At 35.7% G+C, this 24,000-nt stretch overlaps 1 protein-coding gene across 1 annotated transcript; it reads left to right on the top strand.

Annotated features, from left to right (window-relative positions):
- The first annotated feature begins 207 nt into the window (after window positions 1-207).
- Window positions 208-7,455, top strand: LOC109149066 ((DL)-glycerol-3-phosphatase 2). Its single transcript, XM_019296709.1, has 6 exons — window positions 208-400; window positions 889-1,113; window positions 3,197-3,257; window positions 3,397-3,544; window positions 3,647-3,726; window positions 7,064-7,455. The coding sequence occupies exons 1-6, from the start codon at window positions 310-312 to the stop codon at window positions 7,194-7,196; spliced, it is 738 nt and encodes a 245-aa protein (XP_019152254.1). The 5' UTR covers window positions 208-309; the 3' UTR covers window positions 7,197-7,455.
- Window positions 7,456-24,000: the final 16,545 nt, after the last annotated feature.

Here is a 24,000-nt window from a genome sequence, read left to right as displayed (position 1 = left end):
GCAACCTCTCAAAGTGAAGGGGGCTCCTTGTGCGTTCATGATTTACATCCTCCCAAATGTTCTGTCGAGCCGGAGTGGGTTCAGCCTTTTTGGAAGAATATTATTCAAAAGAAAATATCAAAGTTTACCAAATTCTTTTTTCGCCTGAATCATTGTCATTGGTCTTTCATCTTTTTATTTTTATTATTATTATTTTTTTACATGAAATTTGCTTTTCCTCTATTCTCTGGATCTTCCGTAGGGAACATACATATATTACGGAGTATTATTTTTAGGCGAGGAACTAGAGGCGAAAGGTATTTGTCCGCAATGACGAATCCAAGCGGCAATAGTTCCTCTCCGTCTACGCAAAAACCTTCAATCACTCACATCATCTTCGACATGGACGGCCTTCTTCTTGGTATGTATGCACGTTTATATGCAGCCATTACTTTCTATTTCTTTATATATTTTCTTATTTTTTTAAAATTTTTTCTTTGTAATTACTTAATGCTTTTTATAAAATTCTCTAGATCTATTTTGGAGTGCTAGTTACTACTCTCTGTATATTTGTTTACTTCACTGGGCTTACAATTTCAGTTACCCATTAGCATTTCTGAATTCTAAATAGCTAATTGCTTAATTTCATCCTTCTTATACTGGATTTATCCAATATAATGACAACATATTTGTCATTAGTTCATTTCTTAGGCTGTCTTTTGTTGATTGTCTAGATACAATATCAAATAGGAAAGAAAACTATCTCAACAGGCTACCCAAGCTGTTTGAATTTATGTAGTCATGTATTTCTAATTTCTGTTTGTATGAAGGCAATTATCTGTTTAAAATGTTATGTCTTCAACGCAATGCCTTAATTGTTTTTATATTTTCTTGGATACTTTGTCTCAGACACTGAAAAATTCTACACTGAAGTCCAAGAGATTATACTCGCCAGATACAATAAGACCTTTGATTGGTCACTTAAGGCAAAAATGATGGGTAAGAAGGCTATAGAAGCTGCTACGGTCTTTGTTGAGGAGACAGGAATTAGTGATTCTCTGACAGCTGAAGATTTTCTTATTGAAAGAGAGGCTATGCTTCAGAATATGTTTCCAACCAGTGAACTCATGCCAGGTACCACTTAAGGAAATGAAATCTTTATGTACTACTTTGCATGATTGTCTTTCATCTTTCCACTCCCTTGGGCTTTCTCCAAAGTAGCAACATACAATTCATTATGTTTCAGTTTATCAATCAATTCAGGTCGTATTTTTATAATTTTAATGTTACAGAGTAGTTTGAAGTGGGATGGTAAAAAAGATAGTAATACTTAAATGTTACAGAGTGGATTGGGGAGCTTAATTTTTAAACTAAATGTTACAGAGTGGATTGGGGAGCTTAATTTTTAAACTAAGCCAGGAATTTCCTACTCTGGTTTTAATAATGCCCTTGTAAAAAGAAAGTATACTTCTCTCTTTCCACTTGATTTATGTTTTCAAAGAAGATACTATTCCAAATATTTGACATATTAAGACGTGACATTCATTTTTGGATACCCAGGTAGAAAGAAGATATTCAGTTTGATATAGGGTGAGGGTGAATAACAGTTATTTTCAGATTACAAATTTCTATGTAGCTATTGAGCATTTTGTTGCATAATATGTCTTTCATAAAGACATGATCAACACTTTTGTTTGAAACATTTTAAAATTTCCTTTTTTTGTGCTTCTTGGTTTTCTTTTCTACCTCCTAAAATGTATTAATACATTTAAATTGAGTTGTTTGTGTGAGTTGTATCAGAGTAGCTTTGCAAAAAAGGTTGGTGAGAGCGTTGGTAGTGAATGGATGACGTAGACTTGTGCTTGGATTTCATTAGCAAATTCATCTATAGTGCTGGCTTGATGAAGAGTTGCTAGTTGGTCAATAGGAGGGGTAGAAAGCTCACCACTGAAGTTTACTATGAGTTTCGCTTTAACGGTTAATGTTGGGGTCTGATGTTGCAAGTTGCAACAAATTGTGGGCCGCTCCTCTTTACTAACAAAGGCTGTCGGCCTGTTGCGACTTTCAATTACTGATTATATAATCATTCAATCCCTTATTATATTCTACCACTTGAATGGTTTGATTGATTTCATTTTTTGCCTGGTCTATATCACGTTGATGGGAAATGTGAAAAGCCATAGGTGAAATTAGTTTGGATGAAATTGATTTCCCAAATTAATGGTTGTCTAGCATCCCCAATAATCTTTTTCTTTTTAATTACAGTTTCTGCTAAACCATATTATTTTGCCTTAAAATTGCATTGTAAAGCATTTTCATATTGATTTGAAATATAGAATTTGATATTTCACATTACTTGTTAACAAAAGCATCAGATATACAGATCTGCTTTGTGCCTTGTGTTCTAAAGAGAGGCAGTCCCTTGTTGCTCTACTGTGCTTTTTACTTTAAAAGACTTTGGAGTTGGTATACCATGAGCCTGGTCAATTGGTTCATCAATTGGAGTTGGTATACTGTGGTGAACCTTGTCAATGGGTTCATGAGTTCATCAATTGTCTAAGTTAAATTCATCATAGTTAGCCTTACATTATATTTGTATCAATTTGAACTATGATGAGTTTTACATATAACATTGGTGAATTCAACTGCCTGGAGCTCACTTGCTAGGCTCCCACACTTCAAGCTGCTAAAGTTGGGAAGGCTACCTAGAATGTCTACATTCAACTTAAGTATGAAACTATAGGTCTGCTCTGTGGAGGCTCATTCTTTTGCTCTTCCTGGTACATGTGGACTTTGCATTTCCACAAAACATTCCCTCTTTATGGAGAATATATGCTGTGTTTTAGCTGGAACCATCTCACACAACTTCGTATTAAGCTATCAATTTTTGTGCTACTGATTTGGATTTTCATGTGCGAACAATTCGGCATGTATCAGATTTATTCAAAACTAATTTTTTTTCCTGCTGTTTATTAGTCTCTTCCAGTATGATATTTTCTCCCTCAGTTAGTTCTCTTGTCTCCCATTTAGGGTGCTTTTTGCATTCACCACCCCACCCAAATTCGCAATCTCTACCACTGAACTTAATATAAACTTTTTAATCACATAAATCCAGACTTATTATGTGCTGTTAAATATGACATGCTTTAAAACTGTTTTATACTAGATAAATCTAAATATTTGCAAATGTGCTTTTGACCATTTTGTTTGATTTCAGGTGCTAGCCGTTTTATTCGGCACCTTCATGCAAAAGGAATACCAATTTGTGTTGCAACAGGGTAGATTTCTTCACTTTTCTTTTCTTTGACCTTGAGTGCTTTCGTTTAGGATATTGGCAGCTAAAATCTCAATTTTCATCCTGAATCCTGTTTATAAGACAGTGTATTCCACTATTGAATTGATTTTTGTGCATTACAGCACTCACAAGCGTCATTTTCAATTGAAAACACAACAGCATGGTGAAATTTTTTCGCTGATGCATCATATTGTTCTTGGTGATGATCCAGAAGTCAAACAAGGGAAACCTTCACCTGATATATTTCTTGCAGCAGCCAATAGATTTGAGGTACTCTTTCCCAATAAATATCAAATGTATACTTCAGTTTTTTTAGAGTATCATTTTGATGGTGCAACACAACTGGATACTGAAAACTATTCATTTACACAGGATGGGCCAGTTGTTCCCCACAAAGTTCTTGTTTTTGAGGATGCTCCTTCAGGTGTTCTTGCGGCTAAGAATGCTGGCATGTAAGTCACTTGGGATACTTGCACCCATTGAGCTTTCTGTGTCATGAAATATATTTTTTTTAGCAAGTTGATGACCTTGATTGTTGTTACTTGTTGCCACAGGATTTTTTTGTTTTGTTTTGCTTTGTTTTTTTGTTTTGTTTTGTTTTGTTTTGTTTTTGTTTTTGTTTTGTTTTTGTTTTTGGTTTGATGGGGGTGTTAAGTGGAATAGGACAGCTGCAGGATCTAATATTTGGCGAGTGTAAAAGAAATTTACCTAGATTAGTCATGATCTTCCTTTCATCAGTTGAATTTTTTCTTTAGTTACAGTTTTGAATTGATTATTTACAGATGTTGTCAGTGTGTCCAATTGACAGCAAAAGAGATATTTCAAGTCTTTGTAGACATTAAGTTCCAAGAAAAGACTAGTAGATGGTGTTAGGTAAGTAGTATTTTCCGGTTATTATATTAGAATTAGAAAAAGATGTATTTAAGAGTTAGTTTGAAAACGGTGAAGGAGAATGATACATTATGGGAGGTGTGGTTATTTAGGAATTTGCCATGATTGAAGAATTCTTATTTTATTAGAATTACATTACATATTTTAGTTATTTGGAAACTACTAAATAATTATTTAGTTTATTTAGATAGACTGGATATTTTAGTTATTTGGAAACTACCAAATAAGTGATCAGTCTTAATCTGGGAGTCATTATATTGCCCTATTATAAAAAGGGATAATTATTTACAATTTATGGAAAACAGAAATTAAATCCCAATTTATAGGACAAGGGAGTTTTGGGATCTCAAGCAAACTCTACTTTTCCTATGTACAATCAGTTCTTTTCTTCTTGTTTCTATTATTTTCTCTTACTTGTGACAAAGAACCATAACATTAGTTCCATTGCTGGAATCACGGGCATTAGGTGGCCCAATAGTGCTGCAAAAAACTTAAAAATGTCTTGTAGAATTGGGTGAAGATGATGATGAACTAAAGTAGTCGGTAACTAAATTCCTCAAAGACCTTGGGAAAACGCCAACAACTGATACGCCCACCTTCTCGAGCATTTAACAAATATTGGGTGATGTTCACTCAAGGTGAATGATTCATCTTTCATAGTCATTATTGATTACCCATGTGCTGATATAGTGTCAATGCAAACCAATGTTTCGTCCAATCATCCTCGTGTTAGTGATAATTCAATTAGGAGATTTGCTCATTTTCCATAAATTGAGGATGTGTCCTTTCTAGAAATTGTCTATTGCCCATGGGAGGGCTTTTTCACCACTCTAAAGCCTCATCTCATTTCGTGATTGTGACATATGGAATATGTTATTGGTCAATCTTCATCTCTATGATTCCCGTCATCCTCCAATTCTACTGTTCCTACTAAGTACTAATGCACCCAACAGATATCTAGGATTGGAGTTTGCCTCACCGTTGTTGGCCATCAGTTAATCCTTTGAATGCCAATTGTGGCTCTACTATCCGCTATTCTTTTGATAATGTAATTTGATTGTGGGAAGTGTTGGTTACGGGGTGCATGAGGTTTCCCGCCTCTAAGTTTGCTGTGTTATGATACATTATGGGGGCTTATGGTTATTTAGGAAGTTGTGATTGGAGAAGTCTTATTTTATTACAATTATGTTAACATAGTTTAGTTATTTAGAAAATTACTTAGTTTAGTTATTTGGAAACTACTAAATAATTAATTTGGAAATCATTGTACTGCCCTATTATAAAAGGGACAATTAGTTACAATATATGGGAAGCAAAAATTAATCCCAATCTAGGGGACAAGGGAGTTTTGAGATCTCAAGCAAACTCAAACCTAACTCTTCCTTTTGTACAATATTCGTTCTCTTCCCATTTCTATTATTTTCTCTTGCCTATGAAGAAAACTCCATAACAAAGAAACATAATATCTTTCCTAATACTGTAGGTGTAGACTAAGATTCATCTTGTACCCCCTTTCTTCAACTAAATGGCATATTGAAGATGATGTAGAAAGTGTGCTTTTTTTATAGATGACTACATCCTCCTTGATGAGGCAACAAAAAAGGAATAAAAAATGGAATTTTGTAGAACTACTTTACAGAATAAGAGCTTCAAATTGAGTAAAAAGCAAAAGCTCGTTTTTTGGGAAGTCAGCACTACAAGTAGTGCCATATTGAAGGATGTTAAACTGGATGGAAGTATGCTCTGAGCTTATGCACTTCTGATACCTTGGTTCTAGTCTTCTTTAATCTTAATAGGACAATAAAGATGTAATTCAGATTGGAGGGAAACTAGGGGTGGCTGGAGGACTGGTTGTGCTTTACGACAGTGACTATTGAGCAGTAAAGAAACATGGGTATGGTTATTGCTGAGGTGTGAATGCAAAAATGGACTAATGGAATTAAGGAGATGACTTTATTTGAAGTAATACACATGGTTGAAAAAATCGCTAGGTGCTCCTCGGGCGCCTAGGTGCCCGTGTATTTTATTTATTTATTTATTTATTAATTTTTAAAATTTGTATAAATTTTTTTTTTTTTAAATTTTAAGACTTCATAATTATAAACTATTTAATACTTTAATAGTTAATACTAAAATATTAAATATTAACCTAAAAAACATTTAGAGTTTGAACGATTTAGCGTTATTTCGCTCAAAACGACGTTGTTTTGAGTGAAATAACCTATTTTTTTTTAAAAAATAAAAGGGAACAATAGCTAACCGGTCGACTAGGTGGCTTAGTCGGTGCCTAAACCACCGATTATGGTGATACGCTAGGTGGCCGGTATGTGCCTAGCGCCTAGGCGCAATTTTTGCAACAGTAGTAATACAGAGTTTAGGACAAACACGGAGAATTGATTAATATAGTGTTGACATGCTAGTTTAGACCTCTATGTGCAATAAATAGTAAGAGGAATAACAAGGTGTTGTTAAAATAATGGTATGTTAGCACAATATCTGATGGTAGATTTAGGCATTTAGCACCTAAATAATTAAATATGATTGAATGGGAATATGGAATCCATGTAATTGACTCCAACTAAAATAGAGTTCAGGTGAGTTTCAAATGACCATTTTTTCGTTTATTGATTGTCGTTAGCAACTGTATTGAAATGGAAATTGAACATCACAGATTCATAAACTCTTATTCATAAAAGATTTTCATGATGAACTCATCTTTTGAGTGTTTACTTTTTGTTTTTTCATGAATTAATATTTTTTTATAGGTTTAGTATTTTCATTTATTACTGGGAATTATAGTTGCGTAAAAAAAACCTGTACAAATGAAACACAGTGGCTTTATTTACTAATATTCTTGTTAAACCCTGCTTGATCCTAATTAATTCATATAACTTGCAGGTCAGTGGTTATGGTTCCTGACCCCAGGTTGGATAGCTCTTATCATGGAATTGCTGATCAGGTTCTTAGTTCTTTATTGGATTTTAACCCAAGTGATTGGGGACTGCCTCCATTTGATGATTCATCTAGCTAATCACAGCTTCCAATTGAACATAAATTTTACTTCATTTCGAGACTAGGTCGTGAAGTTGGCCCTTGAATATGCGTTATTTGTGGTCATGAAATTACTCATTACTTGTGTTCCTTTTGTGTTTATGCTTCTCTGGTACCCAAAGTAAGACTCAAAAAGGAGAATTGATGAATTTAGAATTTGCCCTTTGTACACACTACATTTGTTTCAAACTTTCTTACCATTTAAAAAGTGAGTAAATTATTCACTTATATTTATGTTTGGTGTGTTTTTAAATGTGTAAAATTTACCTAATTGTTTATTTGCCCTTTGTTGGCACCAGATTAAAAGTTTGTCTTGCTTTCTTTGCTTTTCTCACCTATCTTGTAGTTGCTATAAGCTAGTTACAACTCTTATCAAATCATTCATTTAAATTGTACTTCATATAAAAATTTTCAAATCATCCCATTTCTCTAATCACCAAATGAACATGGTTTGTAACAGTTTGATAGTTGTTGGGAAGTGGAGAATAATGTTCAGCTGGTTTACATTGGCATGACAGTTTTACCTTTTTTTTTTTTTTTTTTTTTTTTTTTTTTTTTTTTTTCATACTAAAACTGATTAAAGAATTAAGGGGACGTTTGGTTCACGGAATGTCAGATTACCTTAGGGAATGTTAGATTGCTGGGAATGTTAGATTACTGGGAATGTTAGATTCCTGTGTTTGGTTAAAATTGAGGTATGTAATATAATCATGTTTGGTTTAGGGTTATCTTTTATACACACTATAATATCCTTAAGATAACCAAGGTTATCTTACATTACCTAAGATTTTGAAGGGAATCACATTCCCTTCAAAATCCTATGTGGAGGGAATGTGACATTCCTTGGGAATGTTAGATTCCCTAAGATAATATGAACCAAACACCGGAATGTGAGCTTTGGAATGTCACATTCCCTTGGTTATGTTATATAACCTGAACCAAACGCCCCCTAAGGGTATGTAGTTTATGGGGTTAGACGCAAGGAATGTGAATGAAAGTCATATACATTGTTTGGTTGACAATTTTTTAAAACAGGTATAGATTTTTATTACCGCTATAATTACAAAACATATTATCTAATTCTAATCAAGTATTATTTCATTATTTAAGCCTTATTCTTCATTTCATGGCCTCCTCATTTTGTTCTCTTTAGTCATTGTACTTCTATGATTTTGTCCTTAGTACTTTGTGGCTTTGTGTGTGTGTGATTTTTTTTTTTTAATGTAAATATTGGAAATTAAAAAGAATGTTTATAGAAAGTTTAGGTTATGTTTGGCACACCGAGCTTGAAAAGATAGTAGCTAATAAATTAATCGGTTGAAATTTAAGTAAAAGAACAAACTTGGATATTAAAATTTTGATTAATAGAGGAAAATTGTTCAAATTAGTCATTAAATTATATGCAAAAGTATAATTAGGTCATCTAACTAAAAAATTATATGCAAAAGTATAATTAGGCCATCTAACTAAAAAATTATATGCAAAAGTGTAATAGGGACTGGATTTGGGGGGGGGGGGGGGGGAATCGTTATGCGTTGGACCCGTGTCCAGCATGCTTGCTGGACACGGGTAACAGTGCCGTTAGGCACTGTTATCTCCTTTTTTTTTTTTTTTTTTAAATTTCAGACCGCTTCGTTATAGGAATATATGTTCATAATTTTATTACTATATATTAATAACTGTACATTCATAACTCTATAACTGTACGTTCATAACTCTATAACTGTACATTCATAACTCCATAACTGTACATTCATAACTCCATAATTGTACATTGATAATTTTCGAAGCTCTATGTTCACAATTTTAGAGCTCTATGTTCACAATTTTAGAGCTCTATGTTCATAATTTTATCACTATATGTTCATAATTGTAAGTTCATAATGTTAGAGCTCTTTGTTCATAATTCGATCAATAACTGTACATTCATAATTCCATAACTGTAGATTCATAATCTCATAACTGTAGATTCATAACTCTATAACTGTACATTCATAACTCCATAACTGTACATTCATAATCTTCGAAGCTCTATATTCACAATTTTAAAGCTCCATGGTCATAATTTTATCACTATATATGTTCATAATTGTAAGTTCATAATGTTAGAGCTCTGTGTTCATAATTTTATAACGGCATAACTGTACATTCATAACGGCATAACTGTACATTCATAATAATAAAAAAAAATAACGCCGTTAACAGCAAAACGTGCGCGATTTTTTTTTTTTATTTTATTTTATTTTATTTTTTTTTTTAACTAAAGGACGCGTTTTTTTTTTTTAAAAAAACGATGTCGTTTTGGGCCCGTGTCCACAATTCATTGTGGACACGGGTCCAGGGCATAATTTGGGGACGGTATCAAGTTAGTTATTCTGGATTATTACAAGGATATTTTCACTACTAGTATTGATACTATTGACAGTGTGAGACTTTTTCTCATCTTTTCCCTCGTGTATCACTCAGTGTCATAATGATAGGCTAATGTAACATCCTCAATTTTCATGCATTCGAGCCTAGTATAGTTATCATACTTAAGAGTAGAAATAGGGAGAAAGATAAGGTTTGTAGCCTACTAAACAACCAAACTTAAATAGAATTAGGGATGCTACTCCGTAGCCACTCTCAATAGAGTGACTACCTAGATAACCTTCAAAAGAACAACATTCATCATTCACATGGTAAGGGGTTCACAGAAGATGGATTACTAGAGCCCATATACTCACTTGCTGCTGAAACAGCCCTGCTACTTCTCCTCCGAAAACCTTGTGGCGTTCTTGTACTGGTAGAACAACCTCTTTCAGATGCTTTTATTCGATTGCCTTTCTTCCTGTAATTTGGTCCGTGTTTTCTGAAGAGTGTCCTATATATTCCAACATTTTTGTGTCTCAACGGTTTTCCCTTCTTTCCCAACAATTCTCCAATTATAAAGCCATAGCCAACTCCTTGGAGAAAAAAAGGTTTCCTTCGAGTGGTTTCTCCTTCGGCTTTGCAGCATTGATGAAAATCACAAGCCGATTGAAAATATATTTTGCCCAGTTAAATTTAATTCCTTGCATAATGCCATTCATCAGGCACACAAAGGATGAAGATAGATCATCCAGACTTTCCAACTTGTTGTCAAGAGATTTGTAGATTATATCGATCAACATCTCGTATTCAAGTTTCAACACAATCTTGTAGTCAGATAGGTTTGGAACTACTGGAGCCTTTGGACCATGAATTTCATTCCAAAAGGATTGAACATCATAATTGTGAGAGATTCAGGCATCAATTGCGATTTTGGAAAATTGAAGCATTCCCTTATATCTTCTTCAGGAATTTGAACATCAGTTCTGATAGATACCCTAAATTGGGCACTCGGTCTAGTAAGAATGAAAGGGTAGTCAGATCCGAGCACGTCATAACACTTGGCAAACTCAAGGAAAAGGGCTACATCTGCTGTCCCCGCTTACCACGTAGAGTACCCGGGAGACTAGACCAGCAGACGAGCGAGTACCTAGACGGAAGTTAGCTGGCTCAGGTAAAGCGACCAGGCTCTATAGCCGGTGTGTGACTAGGTCCACTCAGCAGACTCGGATGGGCGACCAGTCTCGGTAGCCCGCGTGTCCCCAACCAGGTCCCTTCTCGGGCTTTGGACGGGCGACCAGGCTCAGAAGGCGGCGTGTCCTCGACCGGGTTCCCCCTGGGGGCTTGGATGGGCGATCAGGCTCAGCGGCCGGCGTGTCCTTGCTTGAGTGCCACAACCTCCCTAGCCGGACTACCTCGTCAGGCAGTCGGTGCGTCCCCGACTGAGTGCACACCCAGAGACGGTTATCGACGGATTCTACGGAGATTCCCTTCCTTATCCAGCTAGCGGTTTCTTTTCTCAGTTTAAGCACATATTGCATCGATTATAGCGGATCTCATAGCAGATTCGGCTCCATCTTTGCCCTACTTTCCTTGTAGGAAGCTTCTCCCTTTTATATAAATACCCCCTTGGGGTCACCATGTAGAGGGAGGGATTTTTGACTACTTAATACAATTTCGTTACACTGTCAAATTCTTCTTGGCAATTTTCATTCTCTTTTGTGTTCATCAAAACCCTAGTATTTTGCGGTAGTTTTGGTCCGCCGAACGGCTACCTCTAGGCCATAAAATCAACATTTGCGCCGTCTGTTGGGATCGAAACTAGAAGTCCCCGTCTCTAAGCTTGGCTAATGGATCGCACACGACGCAACAACTGAAACACTGGACAGAACGTTGTCGCCCTGGCAGTTAATGGGCATATCACTGTCATTGCGAATGTGGAGGAGCAACCCGCCGGTAGCCGTGCCTCCGTAGGAGATATGAGGAAGCAGCTAAGCCATCATGTCCCCGGTGAACGGTCGGCAGCACGTACTGGGCGTAATGTCACGCCGACCCACGAAACCCTGGGAGTCAAACCCCACCGCCTGTCGCTCAGGCCCAGCCAACTCTCGCGGAGTTGTAAGAGGTTTCCAATTCTTCATACACTTATGTTGGAAAATTTATTTAATGGGAAAAGCTACAATTTCAGTCCACCATTCCCTTGTTAGTAATGGTCATGCAATCTGTTGCCCATGTCCACACGTTCAAAGCTCTTCCCCTTATTTTGCATTTAATTTGTGGCTGGGGAAGGGAAGCTGTTATGTTAATCAGTGTATAAGCAGTCTTCCCTTCGATTTTCATATGCAACAATTTCTACATAGCCTTTCACTCCTATTCATTTTATCTCCCCGAGTCTGAGCAATAGTCAGGTTCGTCTACGTTTATGGTGGTGCAAGCTTAGCGTGGTTACTCTGTGTTGCCAGTAAAAAGCGTACCGGTTTATTCTGACTGCACCGCCACCGGGCAAATAACGTTTTTAAGGTAGTGTTATATAACACGACACATACTCCCTTACATCCGACTTACTTAGTATAAATAGGAGGGTCCTCCCCCGCACTTGTTAGATTCATCTCGTTGTTACAACACATTACTTGTAACATCACACTATTTGTGATTTTACTCTACATTGTAATCTACTTCACTAGTAATCGTTCATTACTTGTAATACAACATTGCCTTGGATCGCTCAGTCGTCACTCGGTAGACCGACCGATTGACGTATCGAGCACCCTCTCTACTTACTCACTATATTCATATTCGTAGCATAGTCGTAACCCCTGGGACCATTTACGCAATCAACATCATGTTTTTTTTTTTTTTTTTTTTTTTTTTAACAATACTATAGTTGCTATATAATAATATCATTTATCTAATGTTTATTTGTACATTGAACCAAGCAATAGAATACAATTCATGTTTTATTCCTTATTTATTTCGTTCCTTATGAAATCACATTCCTATTCCCTTAAAACTCATTTTGTAACCCAAACATGTTTTAATTATATTACTTTGAATTTGATATTCAATATTTTAATTTACTAAAATTAACAAAATACTATATTGAAATATGTAAAATACTATTTACCCTTCAGAGAACATGTTATTGCTTATTATTTATTGGATGCTATGAATTAGTTGACTTTACACACTTTTAATTGAATATTAAATAATCCAATAAGATGTTATCACATGAGGTGAAATTGAGATGAAAGATTTTAAGAGGGATACCTAGCATTACTTTTTGAATACTACGTACAAAGAGGGTAATGCATAATAATCCATGCATCTAATAAACATATGTGTAATTAATATTTTCCATTTATGCCTGTTTTCATCTCATTGTGAACTAGATGTGGAAGAGATTGCTTACAAACCGCAGCACGCAACAAACTAAAGGTGTGTTTGGTTGATGGGTTTTGTCAATAGGAATGAGTATTAAGTGATTGTAATTGTTTGGTTGATAGGTTTTCAGAACACTATTATGGGTTTCGAATACTTCATCAATTGAAAAATCCATACCCAAATAAAATAAGGGTTTCATTCCCTTATTCATTCTCAAGCACTACTATTTGTAACCATTCCCATTCCACCCTACTACCAAACATGTTAAATACTTTCACCAAAACTCATTACCATTACCAAGTATTTGATAACCATTCCGATTCTGATTTTCATGTGCGAACCAAACACACCCTAAATAAACTATAGATAGATGTTATTAAGGGGGAGCGTTTTGGTTCGGTTTCGGCTTTATTGGGTTCGATTTAGTTTTGTTTTGCTTTTTTTTTTTTTGTTTTTGTTTTTGTTTTTGTTTTTTTCATTTTGAAAAGATGATCGAAATCATTTAGTTTCAAATTTTAGTTCTGTTTGGTTTCGGTTCAGTCTGAAATAGTTTGGTTTTGGCTTGAATTTGGTTCGGTTCGGTTCGAATTTCGGTTATGTTTGCGAACTCATTCCCAAGTTCTCTTACGCACATATTTATTTATTTAATTTCACTAATAATTTAAATTTAAAAAACTAAAAGACAAGTCCACAATGCATATTTCAAATTTCTCAGTCTAAAATAAGTCAAAATCGAAGAGACCTCTTCACGTGCATTTGCCATCAGACAGCAACGTCGCAGACTCGTAGAGTAAAAAATATGAACAAAGAACAATTATAAAATTTTGGGTTAGACAATTGAAAATTTAGTATATATATATTTGGGTAAATTTGTAAATATAAAAACAATTTGGTATAAATAAAATATACAATTATTCAATATATTTTTTAAACCAAAAAAAAAAAAAAATTCGATTTTTTAGTTTGGTTTTTAAGTGAAGCAAATCGAAACCATTTAGTTTATAGAATATAGAACAGATCGATTTTTAATAATAAACCAAAATCTAAATATTCGGTTCAGTTACGGTTCAATTTGTTCGTTCGGATAACTCATACCGAAATGTCACCCCTAGATATTAAATTATTACGGTTAATAGTATTTTTTGTAGAATAAATAATATTGTGTAATTGAACAACTATAAAAATTTAGAGATCATATTGTTATTATTATTTTTGTTGTTAAAGTTCAAGTAATATTGGATGTGGTGGACTTTTGTTCATTATGGTTAAAACACATGTATTGAAAGTATATAAAGTATTTTTTTCTAAAAATATTAATAGAAGATATATTTCAATTAATTTGACAACTAAGTATTTGAAAAGATCAAAGCGTTATATTCAGATTTATTTATTTAATCATAATTTATTATTCCTATTATAATTATTTAATAATAAATCTAAATGAGTATTGCTTAAATAGGTTGAGAAAGTAGATATGAACAGATACTGCATTGTAACAGAGTCAATAAAAAAAATGAGTATTGCTTAAAAACTACACTAGTTAGAAGGTAATATATAGTGATCGTGGGTTGTCATTCTCATTAAAAAATATATATATATATTGTTGCACAAGTGTGATTTAAAGCCTTTTAAGTTTAATTTCAAGTTGTACAATATTTTATGAACATCTAATCTAATTATCTATAAGTTTGAGAGGAAATACTTTAAACCTAAAACTTTTACTAGCCATTCTAGTTGGATTATATATATTGTTTATAAGTTCAGACAATAACCAGCAAACATCAAATGGACCAAAATCTTTGTAATCAAGTTTGGGTTCTCCAACCATTGGCCGGCATTCTTAACTGTACTCCCATCCAACATTATAAATTGCAGTTAATTAGAGATTGTAAAGTACAAGAAGATAATGTAAACGGTCGTATGTAGCAAACTGACAAGCTAAGTAAGAAATAGTTCAAAAGATGTAACTAGGGTAGGATGACTAGTCTTAGTTTTAAAAAGTAGTGTAGGAAAAATATAATTATACTTAAATAATAATTTAGTGAGAAAACCAATGAAGTATAGCCTATATATACTATGAATTGGTGAAGTAAAAAAAATATCCAAGAGTGTGTAGTTAGAGATCTAGATTGAGAAGAGAAAATAACATTGATGTCTCTTCCAAACATGAGAGCTTTAGGTACATGGGTACTAGTTATATGGTTCATGGGCGGCTTTTGTTGTTTGGTAACAGGAGAGCCAAATCTCAGTATTACAAGTAAGATTTGTAATGGGGAGCACTATGCACAAGATGACCCTTTTGCACTTAGCTTAGCTTATGTTTTTGAAGAGATGCAAAATGTGACTCCCACACAAGAAGGGTATAACTACTATTCAACTTCTCCATATTCCAATAATGCTATAGCTTATGGTCACGCTACTTGCAACACTGCTATATCATATAATGATTGCGGACTTTGTCTCAGCAGTGCTAAAATTTATTTGGGCCAAAGTTGTTATGGCTCAATTGGAGCTCAACTTTCATATGTTGATTGTTCCATGAGGTATGAAAATTATTCATTTTCGAGATAAGTTTAAATTAAGTGTTGTTATGATGACCAGCAAGGAGATGGATACTATAGTGCCAATGGTTCGAATATTGATCAAGATCTTATTCCTCATAATTTGAGCTTTTGCTAGTTTAATTTCTTGTTGCACTTCATTTTGTTGTTTGACATTTTTTTTCATGTTATTAGTGTTGTCATTCATATCTGTCATTGAAAGATTGTTCACAAGCTCAAAGTGAAATTCTATGAAATTGTGTTTTGTTTTTATATAGTTGATTATTTTGTACCCTTTTAATGATGCTCAATCAAAAGAAAAAATATTATATCATCATGAGCTACAACATTATCTCATTGCTAACGAATGTGACATGGACAATAATCGCCAATGAGATTGTATTCGATTTATTTTTGCTTTATTTTGCAACAAAGTTTCTTTTATGCGTATAATGAAAACTAAAGATGGGAAATGATCTATTTCAATTACTGTAATTTAAATATATAGAATTAAAAATCTATTTCTAAATTCGAATCAAATGACTTTATTTAATATTAAAAAATATCTATAATATTAAAATATTAAATTAAATAAAAGATTTATATTCTATATAATTAGAATAAATTAAACATATCTATTTTGAATTGAAATTTTTTATTCTTTTTTAATATAATATATACAAATAAAATATCTATAATATTAAATATCAAATTAAATAGAAGATTTCATGAATTCTAACTAATTAGAATAAATTTCACATATCTATTTGAAATTAAAATTTATATTCTATTTTAATAGAATATATATATTCTATTTTAATAGAATATATATATTCTTCGTTTTATATTAATTATTTTACCGTTAAATCCCCCCCCCCCCCACACACACACACACACACACACACACATATATATATATATATATATATATAATTTAATGTTTCTAAATAAATAACAGTTTCATATTTCAATACATCAGTCATTTTTTTTATATATTTTTTTTGGAAAAACACATTAGTCTTTTCATGTGAGGGCGAGAAAAGACTTGTGTGTGTGCAGGGCCGGATTTTAGGTTTGTGTGGCCCTGTTCTGGTAAATAATTGAGGCCCTCCAAAATCTGAATTTTTAAAAGTAACATATGGGAGTTTCGAACCTTTGACCTCCAAGTTAAAATACAATATATACATATTTTTACCATCTCTTCATAGAACCTTTTTAAATTAATTGTAAACTTTTAATTTTTATTCTAAACAAGCTAGGTAAATATTAAATATTGGACCTCTAAAATTTGGGACCCCTCTAAAATTGGGGGCCCTGTGCGGTAGCCCAGCTTGCACAGCCTAAAATCCGGTCCTGTGTGTGTGTGTGTTTATATATATTATGTATGTATGTATTTATTTATTTATTTATTAAATATTATTAAAATATTCTATTAAAGTAAATGTTATTTACTATCATACATGTATATCAATTTTACATTTTTTGAAGTGAAAAAAATAATATTACACAGCAATGAATTCAATTTTAGTGGATGATAACAATTATTATGCGAATGATAATTTAGGGTCCTTTTGGAGACCTGTAAAATGATTTTTTGAAAAATGATTTTCAAAAAATGACTCATTTTTTAGAAAATATTTTAATTTTTTAATGTTTGCCTGAAGGTGTGAAAACTATTTTTTATATTTGACTAAAAGATACGAAATCACATTTTTTATGTTTCTTCATTTTCCTTAAAATGAACATAGTATTAGTTATAATAATAATAATGATAATGATAATGATAATGATAATGATAATAATAATGATAATAATAATAATAATAATAATAATAATAATAATAGTCATTTTCCTGAAAATCAACATAGTATATTAGTTATAAAATAATAATAGTAGTAGTATTGATGGATCTCAGCATTGCATTATACTTACTTCATAGTGGGTTACCGATCTTGTGACTGTTGTAAGTCAAACACGCTTAACCACAAAGTTCTTTGGCTATCTGGTTGACATATCTTACTTCAAACCAATTGGTGATTAAGTAGGTGGACATTAACTATTTAACCACATCCCTGCATAGTAAGTCACATCCCCACGTCTCAAATCGATGAGGGGTTGATTTTGTCCCACCCGGCCAACGCCCAACAAGTAGTAGTAGTAGTAGTAGTAGTAGTAGTAGTAGGCGGCACCAAGCCTTGCCGTTTTTGGGTGTAGGCGGCCATTCCTCGGTCGAGTCGGCCAAATCGGCTGAGTCATCCGATTTTGACCGATTTCGTCCGATTTTGATCGATTTTGGCTGATTTTGTCCGATGTCGTCTTTCATTAATTATTGATTTTAATATTATTATGATGTTATGACTTATAAATTATCATTATTTCATTTATTTGGTTGTGTTATTTGATTGAATGTTGAAAACAACCTCATTAAAATTGTCAAACGGCAAGTCTGCCACTATTTTTTTTATTTTTTTTGGCGCCCGCCTAGTGCCGCCTAGACGCTAGGCTCTGCCCGGGAGCCCGACTAGCGCCTAGCGCCTATTGCAACCATGAGTAGTAATAATAGTAGTAGTAGATTCATCTCATTGTAACAATAATACATTACTTGTAACAGCATACCACTTTACTTACCGGTAGACTGACCGATTAACTAATCTACCGAGCGCCCTCTTTACTTACTCACTATATACGTATCTGTAGCGTAGTTGTATCATCTGGGACTATTTACACTATCAACATCATATTTTTTTAATAATAGTATAGTTGCTATAGAATAATATCATTTATCTAATGTTTATTCGTTCAGTGAACAATCAACATAATACAATTGATGTTTTATTCCTTACCTATTTCGTTCATTATGAAATAGCATTTCTATTCCCTTAAAATTCATTCTGTGACCCAAACATGCTGTAATTATATTACTTTGAATTTGGTATTCAATATTTTAATTTACTAAATCAAAATATGAAAAATACTATTTACCCAGCTTCCTAAATTTCCGTTAATATATTCCCCTCATGATGTGATTTATATTTATTGGGTGCCATGAATTAGTGGACTCCATGCACTTTTAATTGAATATTAATGTTCTACATGAGGAGAAATTGATCGAAATGGAAGATTTTGGGATGGATACCTTGCATCAATATTTGAATATTACGTTTATGGATCTAATAAACATGTGTAACTAATATTTTACATTTATGCATGTTTGCACCTCTTTGTGAACTAGATGCGGAAGAGAGTGCTTACTATTAGGACTCTATGTATCTGAGTCTGTTTAGAACTTCTTATCCCAATCGCGCAATGTGCGTAAAGAACTAGTATAATTGATAAGAGTGGTAATACGATCGGTAGAGCAATAGTTAAGAAAAAAACGTGCAAGCACAAGTCATCTAAAGTAGGTTTGGAGCAAAATTATATTGAAGATTCAATATTATGAATGCCTTGCAAATGATATGATGGCCCTGTTATTAGTCCTAACTAATTGTAAAAGGTTATACCAAGTATATAAAATCATTAATTTGGCCAAGACCTTGTGGTCTAATGGCACCAAGGTTGCACTCCCATATAGGAGGTCGTGGGTGCTTCAGTGGAGATGGAATTGACCTCTCAGTAGGTTGAGAAAGTAGCTATGAACATATACTACATTGTAATAGAGTCAGTAGTATTAAAAAAAAATCATATTATTTATTTTGTTGTATAACAAGTTTTTCATGTAAGAATAAGTGATCTAATTAGGTGGTCAAGGTTTTAAGTATACTCTAGACACTAATTTGAGATATAAAGAATATTAGAATAACAAATAATTAAAAAGATTTATTGAGTGGGGCCTCGTGATCTTTAAGGTCCATTTGCAATGTTGCATATTGCAATCCCTTTAATTTGTCCGAGGGCATTTTTGGTCCCTCAATTATTAGCGAATTGTCAATGTAGTCGCTCAATCGCTTATTCATCGATTTGGTCCCTAAAAGTAATTGTTTTTAGTCGATTTAGTCCATCCGGTCGTAGTCTGTCAACAAGCCGGTGAGAGCTCTGATTTAGCAGGGGCATTTTGGTCTTTTCTTGTCTTCAGCAGTTGCAACGAATAGAGAATGAGCGAATGAGCGAATGGAGGGAACTTACATGACACCCAACCAGAATCTGGAATCACCACAATTACGTAGAATGAAACTTTCACCGAAGGATTACCATTCGCCGGAAATATATACATTTCCCAAAAAACGCACAAACCCACAATCAACAAATACCTGCGAGAACAGAAATTTCTTGAGCCAAACGGGGGGTCACACCGGAAATTAGCTCCATGAAAGTGTGGCACTATCACAATAACACTCTACACTAACTCGAGAAATTGTAGGGAGAGAGAGAGAGAGAGAGAGAGAGAGAGAGAGAGAGAGAGAGAGAGAGAGAGAGAGAGAAAGAGAGGTTTCGCACCCAAATTTCTCTTACAGACCCGGTGTGCTTCCCACCACTACTACAGAAACCGGAGCCGCCATGAATGGAGATTCCAGGAGCCTAGCTAGCCCCCAGGTCCCTCGCGGGTGCCAAATCTCGCGGACATTCAACAACATCAATATCACCATCCTCTACAACTTCGTCGCCATCCTTACCCTCCGTGGCACCATCTGCGTCGGAAACCTCGCTTTTTCTGACGCGAACCTCGAGAACTTGTACCTAATCGACGAAACAAATTGGATCCTCGATGAGATTTGGTCTGACAAGGACCCGGGACGACTCGGAGGACCAGTCGGGGGATCGGTTCCTCAGCCCTAATGAGACCTTCTCGCTGGCCCCAAAATCACCGGATGGGACAAACAACGGAAGGTATGGTTCGAGAGACACCCTAGGTTTCCTAATTCAATGAATGGGAAACCTAGGGTTTTGCTTGTTACCGGGTCGCCACCCTTGCTAAACAGGGTTGGCAAGGGGAATCAGAGGTGGTGGAAGCTAAAGGTGAAAACCATGTTTTCAATTTGTTCACTCCAACGTTTGATAATGCCATGGCTATGGTGAAACAAAGCACCGGACTCCGATGAAGATCCCAGGCTTTGTAAGAAGAGGGTTGAAGACAAGAAAAGACCAAAATGCCCTGCTAAATCAGAGCTCTCACCGGCTTGTTGACAGACTATGGCCGGAGGGACTAAATTGACTAAAAATAATTATTTTTGGGGACCAAATCAATGAATAAGCGATTGAGGGGCTACATTGACAGTTCACTAATAATTGAGGGACTAAATCGTTGATTAACCCAAAATTAAAACATAAAAAAAAAGGTTGAAAAAAAAAAAAAATAATCCCTCGCCAACGAGGGGTTGTTTTTTTGCAAAACATTTTCACCTTGTAAGATGGACCATGATCCTAAACGATGTATAAATTGTATATTTTTCTTATTGGAATTGTAAACTTTTAGAATATAATTGCTTTTCTAAGTCAGAACACAAATAGTTGTAGAAGGAAATTTGTAAATACACAAGAAGGTAGTCAATTACATATATGTTAATATTTGTTAGGAATACAGTATTAGAGTTGTGATAGGTCTCTATTATTGTACTTATATTTACTCTTGTATTCTCTCGTTATGGTTAATCAGATAATATACTATCCTCATCTGGTATCATCGTAGACTAGGTTCTCTCTCTTTCTTTTCCGCATGGCAACTCCCGTCGATGATCATTCTGTCGGCGTCTCTTCGGAGCACACGGTCACTCAGCCTATGGCTGTGGCTGCTCCCGTAGTTGCTGGCAATTCACTCTCCTCAGCCCACCACTTCATGTCCGTTAAGCTTACTACCCGCAACTTCTTGTTCTGGCGGACGCAATTGCTTCCGTTTCTGCGCGGCCAAGGTCTTCTTGGTTTCGTTGACGGCTCGGTTCCGTGTCCTACCGTCCCGTCTCCGGTTGACGCTACTGCCCCACCTGATTCTGCAGTGGATGCCGCCGCCACGTCCGCGGCGTTGCTCGCCTATTCTGCCTGGGCTCAGCGGGATCAGGCTATATTGTCGATGCTAATCTCCTCCCTTTCTGAGAAGGTCATGCATCTCGCGGTTGGCAAGATGACGTCCGTCAGTTGTGGTTGGCTCGGCTGAGCCCGGTTTGGTGCCGCGGCAGTGTGTTGATACGGCTGCTTCTTCGGCTACGGCTGATGGTTTTGGGTCCGACTCTTCTCGGACAGCCACGGATCATGTGGTGCGGCCAGTTCGTCGTGGGCGACCGTCTCGCCGTGGGCAGTCCCGGTCTCACACGATGCGGCTGCGATCTCAGGGTGCGGCTGATCCGGTCGCTTTGGTGGCAAGTGTGCCTGAGCCCACGTGTTTTTCTCAAGCTGTTGCTTACCCTGAATGGCGAGAGGCCATGGACCTTGAGTTTAATGCTTTGTTGCATAATCAGACGTGGCGCCTGGTACCGCGTGAGCCCGATATGAATGTGGTCGGTTGCAAGTGGGTGTTCCGGACTAAACGGAAGGCTGATGGCTCGGTGGAGCGTCATAAGGCTCGGCTGGTTGCTAAGGGTTTCAACCAGGTTGCGGGCCAAGATTTCTTTGAAACCTTTAGTCCGGTTGTCAAGCCTTCTACAGTGCGTCTCCTTCTGTTTTTAGCTGTTTCCCGGGGTTGGTTTGTTCGTCAGCTGGACATTCATAATGCCTTCTTGAATGGCAGTCTTTCGGAGACCGTGTACATGCATCAGCCTCCGGGTTACGAGGATAAGTCTTACCCTGATCATGTGTGTTTTTTGCAGCGTTCTTTGTACGGCCTTAAGCAGGCTCCGCGGGCTTGGTTCACTCGCCTCCATGACTTTTTGGTCTCTGTTGGCTTCACTCCGTCCAAAACGGACGTTTCTCTATTTGTTTATTCTGTTGGTGATGTGCAGCTTTACTTGTTGGTGTATGTGGACGATATCCTGGTCCTGGGGTCAGACTCTGCTCGGGTCACTGCGCTGGTTGGTCAGATGGCTGGTGAGTTCAAGGTTCGTGACATGAGTCTTCCCTCGTTCTTTCTGGGTATTGAAACTGTGTCGCACGGTGATGGTATGCTTTTGTCTCAACGTCGTTATATGACGGACATTTTGAAGCGTGCGGGCATGGTTGACTACAAAGCCTTGGTTACTCCGGTCTCTCTTGCTCGGCTAGACGAGTCTCCTGATGTTCCCTATGCTGATCCGACGCAGTACCGCAGTCTTGCTGGGGCACTCCAGTACCTTACGGTAACGCGTCCTGATCTTTCATTTGCTGTTAATAAGTTGTGCCAACATATGCATTCTCCTACCACGACTCATTGGGGTATGTTGAAGCGTGTGTTGCGTTATGTCAAATGCACGATTCATTACGGTCTTCGGATTAGTCGGTCTCGGTCTCATGAGGTTCATGCCTTTTCTGATTCGGATTGGGCTGGTGATCCGGGTGTCCGGAAGTCGACGAGTGGATTTGCTGTGTTTTTGGGTGACAACTTGATCTCGTGGACTTGTAAGAAGCAGCGCACGGTGGCTCGGTCATCTACTGAGGCTGAGTATAAGGCCTTGGCGGATGTTTCAACGGAGGTGACGTGGTTGGTCTCTCTTATGCGTGAACTCGGTTTGCCTCCGGCCTCTTCGCCCAAGTTGTGGTGTGATAACTTAGGAGCGACTTATCTGTGTGCTAACCCGGTTTTTCATGCTCGGACGAAGCACGTGGAAATTGACTACCATTTTGTTCGTGACAAGGTTTCTAAGAAGGAAATTTTGGTCAATTTTATTTCTACTAAGGATAACCTGGCTGATATCTTTACTAAGGTTCTTTCTGGTGTGCGTTTTTCGTTTCTACAGGGCAAGCTCAATGTTGTTCCTACCACCCTTGTGCTTGAGGGGGAGTGTTAGGAATACAGTATTAGAGTTATGATAGGTCTCTATTATTGTACTTATATTTACTCTTGTATTCTCTCGTTAGGGTTAATCAGATAATATACTATCCTCATCATATTGGCCCTGTTTGGTAAAAAATTGGCTTATAGGCTAATTTTGACTTATTTGACCACTATTAATTGTTTGATTTAGTTAAAATATCAATATAAGTGGTTGGTTAATTAGTTTTTTTTTTTTTTTTTTGAAACAGTTAATTAGCTTTTTGCAATTCGAAAATGCTAAAATTCAAAAAGCTACTTTTCAAGCAACATTTTCAATTAGCTTTTTGAGAAAAAATTAAAGATTTATACCAAACAACTATCAGTTAACAACTAATTTACCAAATACTTTTCTACAACAGCTAATGTTATCAACTAGTTATATCATCTAATTAACACAATCAGCTAACAGCTAACAACTATCAGCTAAGCCATTTACCAAACAGGGCCATTGTGTGACTGCAGTATTTTAAAGGAATTTATGAATACAAAACAAGGTAATCAATTATATATATGTTAATATTGTGTGTTTGTAGTATACAAATTGTAAATTTTTAAAAGGTAAATTGTGAATTTGGACTCGTGTTTACCTTGCAAGCGGACCCGAGTCCATAGAATAATTTGAGGAATTTGTGGTAATC

Source organism: Ipomoea nil, unplaced genomic scaffold (assembly GCF_001879475.1).
Source record: "Ipomoea nil cultivar Tokyo-kokei standard unplaced genomic scaffold, Asagao_1.1 scaffold2151, whole genome shotgun sequence".
NCBI lineage: Eukaryota > Viridiplantae > Streptophyta > Magnoliopsida > Solanales > Convolvulaceae > Ipomoea > Ipomoea nil.
Note: the sequence above shows the minus strand (reverse complement) of the source record. Positions and strands in the feature narration are given on the sequence as shown.